At 42.6% G+C, this 7,617-nt stretch overlaps 1 protein-coding gene across 1 annotated transcript; it reads right to left on the bottom strand.

The window, feature by feature from the left end:
* Nucleotides 1-6,700, bottom strand: tdh (L-threonine dehydrogenase). The gene is made up of 9 exons (XM_046060583.1): nt 6,568-6,700; nt 4,326-4,520; nt 3,933-3,975; nt 3,718-3,788; nt 2,893-3,042; nt 2,577-2,749; nt 2,315-2,405; nt 1,690-1,959; nt 1-1,181 (listed from the first exon to the last, which is right to left on the bottom strand). Exons 2-9 carry the CDS (start codon nt 4,510-4,512, stop codon nt 1,042-1,044), a joined length of 1,125 nt encoding a protein of 374 aa, XP_045916539.1. The 5' UTR covers nt 4,513-4,520; nt 6,568-6,700; the 3' UTR covers nt 1-1,041.
* Between the last annotated feature and the right edge of the window lie 917 nt (nt 6,701-7,617).

The raw sequence follows: 7,617 nt of genomic DNA, 5'->3' as shown, positions 1-7,617 counted from the left end.
TACGTGGAAAAGGTTTTATTGCCAATGCTCGATGTGTGATTGAAAGAACAGAACCTGCTAAGACTTTCACACGGTAAACCATATCAGCATTTCTTTTACAAAATGTTGAAATACAAACCACCAACTATGGCATACAGTGCCACATTTCCTTTGTGTGAAAACAATCCCACAGAGTTGATGAAAAAAACAAACAAAAAAAAAAAACAGTCGACAGAACACTTAGAAATAAGTGTTAAGAAATGCTTTCACTGGATGGAGCTCCCAAATTTTAACAGACAGAATAAATAATGATACATGGAATAAACAGAAGAGCTACTGTTTAAGAATCACTGCTCCGCACGGCTCAGAATACAGACACGCTGTATCAGAAATCACCAGGCAGATTATTAGACTCATTTACTGGTCAGTATTGAATTTACAATTGAAGTTACAAAATCTGCCTAAAGCGCATCAAAGGATACAACTTGTGCATTTGCACACCCCTCAATCCAAAGTCACTTGATTTAGCCCCAGGAGCTTTAGGCCCTGAATACCTGAATTTTAACAAATCCTTGGAAATTTAGAAACCAAAACCCTGACCGATTTGGATTTCCAAAGAAAAGCTGGTAGAAACATTTATTACACAATGCAACATTCTCAGTTTGTTAAATTAATTTTTGCAAAGAAAACATTGCAGAATTTTGCGCAGTTCATCAACATGCAAGACAATTTTCTTTTTCACCAAAACAGGTTTTCACAGGCCACATCGTTATCCCTGATATTGCGGACAGACATCAGCTCCTCATCAAACCTCCAAGGAGAAAGGGGGGAAGATTGCAAAGCAGGGGCAGATAGGCAGGAGTGGGGCAAGACTGTCTAGCCCTGCACTGACCTTTACATTCTGGAGACATGGTAGCCTTGTGCCAGGCAAGTAGAGGCCTTCTGATTTTATAGAGACAGAGAGAGAACGAATATGTACAGCCACATTTCTCTATTCTCTTTACTCAGTTTTTACATTATTTACAAAGAATGATTGGAAAAACATTGTGCACCCCTCCCCCCTCAGTTAGCACGAGCCATGCGCGTTTCTGTGCCAAAGAAGTTCAGCATCGTCTGGACAAGCTCTGGTAGATCATAATCGTGCTTCCAGCCCCAGTCCTTCCGTGCGTTGGAGTCGTCGAAGTTCATTGGCCAACTGTCAGCTGGAAAGAAACAGATAAGAGTGATGTAGACTCACATCGGTTTGTGATTAAAGTTCCCTCCCCAGAGCTTTACTAACGACAGATCTTTATTTGCCAATAGCCTCTTTACCTTACTGCAAGACTGGGCTACATTGAAAGACAATAAATTCCTCTTACAAATGAAAAATAAAATTCATGAGAAATAAGCACACTTGCTCAGTTTAATACACTGAGGGGTTTTGCCACTTCTGCCTTACTTAGTCTGATATGACCAGTAGCTTATGGTGGCTAATGATAGCCAACTTTAAATAGATACGTGTGTGTAACTGACATTACGGAGTCAGTTTATTGACATTGACTTTATATCTGTTATACTACTTTTAGCATGTCACAGATAATAAATGATGAGGTCATTAAAGCGGCTGACTCAAGAGATGTCTATTTGTCCTGTATTTATACGGCTACAGTATTCAGTGTTCAGCTAAAGTTTCAAGGTGGCACATTAACAAAAACCAAAAGGGTTACTTACCGATGGCCTGTCGCACATGGTCAACGTCATACGTGACCTCCAGCTCAGGCATCTGCTTCTGGAGCTCTTGGGACAGCTCCTCGGGGGTGAAGCTCATGGCGTTGATGTTGTAGGTCCTCATGCTCAGCGTGTCAGCTGGCGCCTCCATCACCTCCAGCGTTGCACGCAGGCAGTCGTCAATGTACATCATGGGCAGCCGTGTGTCGGGTTTCAAGTTGCACTCAAACTTGCCGGATTTGATTGCATCGTGGAAGATCTGGACGGCATAGTCTGGTCAGAGACAGAAATAAAAACATTATGACGACAATTGTGAAATATACCCTTCAACCCATGAACTATATATATTTATATAAATTTTCAGAAAGGGGGGCGGTCAACGATGGGGAAATAAGTGAATTAAAACATATTTAGCAAAACTACGGTTACAAAAAAACTCCAATCTCCAAACAACAGATTGTGGGTATGGAGGAGGGTGTGGCAGCTGTTCAGCAAGTGAAACTATGTAGATATTCCAGACCTGACTTGTGCACTAAGTGGGTTACATAACAAACATGTGACATGATGGGTACAGAAATAGACGTCCATTAAAGTTGAAACCTTGTGGTTTGAGTATCATCTCTCTCACCTGTTGTGCCACCCCCAGGCATGGAGTCAGCAGAGATGATTCCTGGGTAGCGGAGACAGCGGAAGTCCAGGCCGTAACGGTGGTGATAGTACTGTTGAAGAACATAAAGGAGTCAATTGTTAATTACATTAAAAATGCAACAATTTAAATATGGGACGAGAAAATTAATGTCATGTTAAACTGCCAGTGCATCCAGTGGAGTGTTTGGTTTATGCGGGGTATTGTTTTGGAAAGGCAAAAGAAAGAAATCTAAAGATCTAACCTCTCCCATCAGCTCAGCATGGACTTTGGAGACACCATAGATGGTGCGAGGTCTCTGCACACAGAGATCTGGCGTGGGGTTGCGGGGAGAAGTGGGGCCGAAGGCACCGATGGTGCTTGGGACAAAAAGACGCAGGCCGTGCTCTGCTGCAATGTCCAAGATGTTGTGAAGCCCTAAGAAACAGACAAAGAACCACACCGTGAGGATGCCAAACTTCACCTACGCTCAAGGGAACCATTGTTGTTGCTTTCACAAATGTAAGGCTCAATCTTTAGACCCACTAAGAAAAAGTTAAGCAAGTCACTAATTGGCTTACCGGTTATGTTAACAGAGCGCGCTAGGGCCACGTTAGCCTCTCCAACAGCACTGAGCAGGGCGCTGTAGTGAACCAGCCAAGTGATACGGTTGTTCACCACAATTTCCCGCAGGTTCTTGTAGTCCAGAATGTCTGAGTAGATGAAGGGGCCTGGCGGTGATAGAAGGTGAGTAAAGATTTTATAAATTGTTCTGCAATAGTCTGCAATGAATGTTGTTTCAGGGCCCACACCTAGCTAGAGTGTTTCTGTCCTTCCCCTTTCATGGAAGCGGTTTTCAAGTAGTAATTTACCAGCTCTTAATGTGCGTTTCTTTCCTGTTACATGTATTTGCTCCTCAGAGTAATTTCTCAATAGCATTTTTTCAGGACAGATTAGCATAAATGAATGAACAACTACTAAACAGGCTGTCTACTCATGGTTGATCTCATTTGTCAATAAAGCTAGGTACATTTGTAACACATTTACAACCCTTGTTGCCAAATCTCTGAATTTTTGAAGAGCATTAGTCACAGCTACACTCAGAGGAACGCAACATTGTGCTTGTTGATGTGATGAAACAAATGACACATTTTGATCTAGGTCTTATTCCTTGATTTTATGCACTATTGTAAGTTTTTTGGACAGAGCATTTGCCTAATGAACGCAATGTAATCAGATAATCCCCCCCCCCCCCCCCCCCCCCCCCCCCCCCCCCACACACACACACAAAGAAGCCTGTCTTAAAAGTAAAAATGACACAATATAAAAATCAGTCTTATGTCAGTATCTGATGAATTTAATACTCCAGAACTCCAATATTTTAATACAGTATGAAATTGTCATACCACTGTGGAAGACGTTGCTTGGAGGTTTCCTTATGTCAGACAGAATGACGTTGTTCTTTCCAAACCTCTTCCTGTAAAGCAGGACACCGACATTATAGCCTACTAAGTGAAAATGTATTGGAAACTGTTCTCACGTCGTTACAGTGCATTTGGCCACTGGCTGTTTATCTGCAGGCAAGGGTGTAATTTGCGCGCAGATGAATGAGAAATCTTACCTCAACAATTTGGCGAGCCCCACCCCGAGCTGACCCAGGCCACCTGAGTTACATGGAGAGAGACCGAAAAGAGTTATCAGAGGACACTGCACAAAATAAATCAGCTTATGTTCATCCGTGCCGGATTTCGTGGAGACTGAACAAATAATAGAGGAAAATGTCACAGCATTTGCTGCCTACACTTTGCTTTTAACTGTCATGCCTTTTTGCTTTCATTGTCAAACTTGTAAGAAATCCTGCAGGGCAGATTTGGAATGAGCTCACAAGTTATCTTCATAATCCTCATTTTAACTGCAAAGCATGATAAAAATGAGGATAGCGAAAAATGATTGTGTTCTACTATGTTTACCAAGAGTTATCTTAGTATTCAAAAAAATCCCAGACGCTGCTTACCTGTTATGAGCACCTTGGGGTGGTCTGTTTCTGAGAAGGACACAGAGTGGAAGCTGGCGTCAGACGTCACCTGTCGAGGGGAGAAGCTGATGCTGCGTACAGCCACCGTTAGAGGCTGGCAGCCGCACCCCGGGGTGCTGAGCAGGGCCTGCTTGGCCACCTTGCTGAGGGTTCTGATGACAGGCATGCTGGTACCTGAGGAGGAAAAGAATGTGTTCACGCTTTTGGATGACATGCGGGGTGTCAAATACCACAGACACCAGCGGAATTCAGCCTGTCAACCCCCCCTCACAAAATGTTACGTGAATTGAGTCCCTCCGATCTACTAAAGCCACTCTAGATCTACATTTTCTGTTTATTTTACTGGCATCACCTGGTGGCCTCTTTCAGTAGCCTACTCTTTATTTTGGCAGAGGCATGAAGGCCTGTGTCAAGACATTTGGGCTCCTCTCCAGACCTCAGGCGCCAGGAGACAGGCACACTGGGTAGCTACTGGGCGACAAAACTGGCACTGAGGGAGACTATTCATATGTGTGCCACCTATGAGATGCTACGTAGCGGCTTAGTGCATGCACATGGGTTAAAGTTAGATTATCCATTTGCACTAAGGTGGCATTTTTCGACAAGGCAGCATAAATCGTCAGAACATGGTCGGGGAAGACATGTAGGCTTCGCTCAAATGCAAATGATTGCTTTTGTTTCCAAATAGGCTCAAGGGAGCACTCTAGCGCATAGCAACGCCAAACATTTTATCTTCACATAACTTTCACAAAACTTTATAGGACTTTACTTATGTTTTTACACATGCATTGCAATTACAGTAACCCACACGGCAACAGAACGGATTAACGCTGAGGCAGCACACTGAAAGCAGCTCATCGTTACAGCGCTGAAAAGGTGTTCAATTTAAAAGCAGCCCGTCTGTGTGCTCCTTCATCTGTTCATCAGCCTGGACTTTTGCGCAACGCATCATTTTAAAATGTGAACTTACCGAGAGAGCTTCCCAAAAAAGGAACGAAGACGGGACTTGAAGAGTATTTATACTGCCCTGCCTTCAACGAGAGCCAATCAGCGAGAGAGGGCGTACAGTAGCAGACGAAAACGGTGCCAAGATCGACCATCATTGTGACACAATTTGGAAATATTTTTGGAACCTTTTTTTAAATTATTTTAGAAATCAATTTAGGCAATAGAGCTTTTGTCTTGAACACCAGAGTAAAAGTATTATTATTAGGCTATTATTATTATTATTATTATTAGGGATAGGCTATCAGAGATAAAGCATCAACAAGTGTTTTATTTGTCAATTTTGCGCGAGCAGCTCGTGTGCTCCTGTTCCGTCTCCTGACCCTTTGCTCTCCTCACATGTGCTGGTCACTGTTGTGTCAACATGGGATCAGGTAAAGAGGAGACCCCCAAGCGGCGACACTTTAGCACCAGGCACTTTCTACTGTTGGGTAAGCACCTTATTAATGTGTAGGCAAGTCTTAATCATTCTGTGTGTTGATTTTATAATTGTGGGTCTTTAGACGTGTAGCGTATCTATTGTATTGCTATGTAGCCTACTTTATGACTTGTTTGAAATTTAATAAAGATATTAAAAAAAAAGAAGAAAAAAAAGAACACGTGAGCCAGTTGTGTAACTGGGGGCGCTCAGCGCTGCCCCCCTTCTGAACCTGATGCGGCGCGTCATGGTGGATCCATTAAGAAATGTCTATAATTTAGTTCCTTAATTGATGCGCCGTTTAGTGTGGCTGCGTTTCCACATGGACTGTGGTTTTTAGGTGAGCAGTCTAAGAAGCTTTACAGAATCAGTGAGAATAAGCAGCATATTATTTGAAATAGGAGTCGTATTTAAGGGGTTCTGTGAGACGCAGCAACCCAGACAAATGAAATCAGGCCAGTGAGCCGGAGTGAAGCCGTCGTGGCACGCGGCCTGAGCTCAATAAGCCACTGTTACACTGGCACCCTGATATAATTCAGAAGGGAGGTTTGGCCCCAATTTTTTTTTTATTAAAAGGGCGAGGGTCGCAACTGGAGACCAATGGAGGCCATTATAAAATGCACATTAGCCTGTAGAATTAAAGAGGCGGCACGTGGGCGGGATAGACATATTAATTACAGGATTGCACAGGTTGATAAATGAGCATAAAACATTAGCCCTGTTTTAAAAACACTTTTCAGTTTTTATATATGAGTACTGATACAGGAAATATAAGGGATAACGGAATCGTTTACTCACCGGTTAATAAGCAGCCACAACTCCTGTCTGACTTGTTTTATGAGAACGAGATGCTGCTTCCTTTGAGCTGATCCTATAGCATACCGCGCTCTGACGTGTTGCCGGTGTTATCTCCGTCCTGTGTTGCATCAGCTGCATGTTCAAGCTATATATCAGCGGCCATCTGGCGTCAGGGGAAGCCGGCTTTCGCTCGGATTGGTGGAGCCTCGGAGGTGCGGTCCTCCCTTACAGACCACGCCCACAGAGCGTCACCGTCACCCGGCGGCAAAATCCCCATTGCTGCGTCCTTTCACTGTCGCTCAAATCAGAGGCCACGAGTGCGGTTTTGAGGCTTTGTCTCCCCCAAAAAATGATTCCACACAAGGACGTCCACGGAGCCATGTGATATGGATGCATAGATGGATAGATACTTTATTGATCCAGAGGGACATAGGCATCAATAAAGTATCTAAGCCTAATCAGTGATTGAGCCTTATAATAAGGGATGCAAAAATAGTGGAGAACATGATAAATATTAATAGTGCTTCAGTTTCCCAGAGCCCAAATTTAAGATACCTTTTAAATTTTTTGTCTGAGCAACCCTCTAAAACCCAAATATATTCAGTTTATTATAATAGAAGAATGACAAAACCAACATATATCCACATTTCACAAGCTGAAAGCAAAGAAGTGCATTCTTGCTTAAAAAATTTCTTGAACTATTAAAACTTCTACTTTTTGTCAGTTGACCTTATTAATTGCCTAATAATTTCAGCGCTAATATATTAGGAACTCTATTCAAGTAGAAATTGTGAGTTAATCTGTGTTTAATTGGGTGTATCGCCAGCCATATGAATTCCTATTTTCCTTTGTCCCTTAACATACAGTTTTGCCATTTTCCCCTTAAATAAGTTTAAGGTTGGAATAACACTCTGGTCCCACACTGTCTCACAGTACAATATACTACTATATGGTATCTTCATTGAAGCTGGATGATGTTTACAGTGAATTTAATATTTAAATGACGCATATTTTTTATCGCAGTGCTCCATTTCCTTAAATGGAAATATT

The sequence above is a fragment of the Micropterus dolomieu genome, linkage group LG10, assembly GCF_021292245.1.
Source record: "Micropterus dolomieu isolate WLL.071019.BEF.003 ecotype Adirondacks linkage group LG10, ASM2129224v1, whole genome shotgun sequence".
Lineage (NCBI taxonomy): Eukaryota > Metazoa > Chordata > Actinopteri > Centrarchiformes > Centrarchidae > Micropterus > Micropterus dolomieu.
The sequence above is the reverse complement of the archived record's forward strand: the minus strand, read 5'-3'. Positions and strand labels throughout refer to the sequence as shown.

Excerpts from the sequence above, each read along its gene's own strand:
- tdh (XM_046060583.1), bottom strand. The coding sequence starts at position 4,512 with ATGCCTGTCATCAGAACCCTCAGCAAGGTGGCCAAGCAGGCCCTGCTC. Across the intron at positions 3,789-3,932 it reads GGGCTCGCCAAATTGTTGAG|GAAGAGGTTTGGAAAGAACA; the intron begins GTAAGATTTCTC and ends CCTGCTTTACAG. Across the intron at positions 1,960-2,314 it reads GCCTGGGGGTGGCACAACAG|ACTATGCCGTCCAGATCTTC; the intron begins GTGAGAGAGATG and ends GTCTCTGACCAG.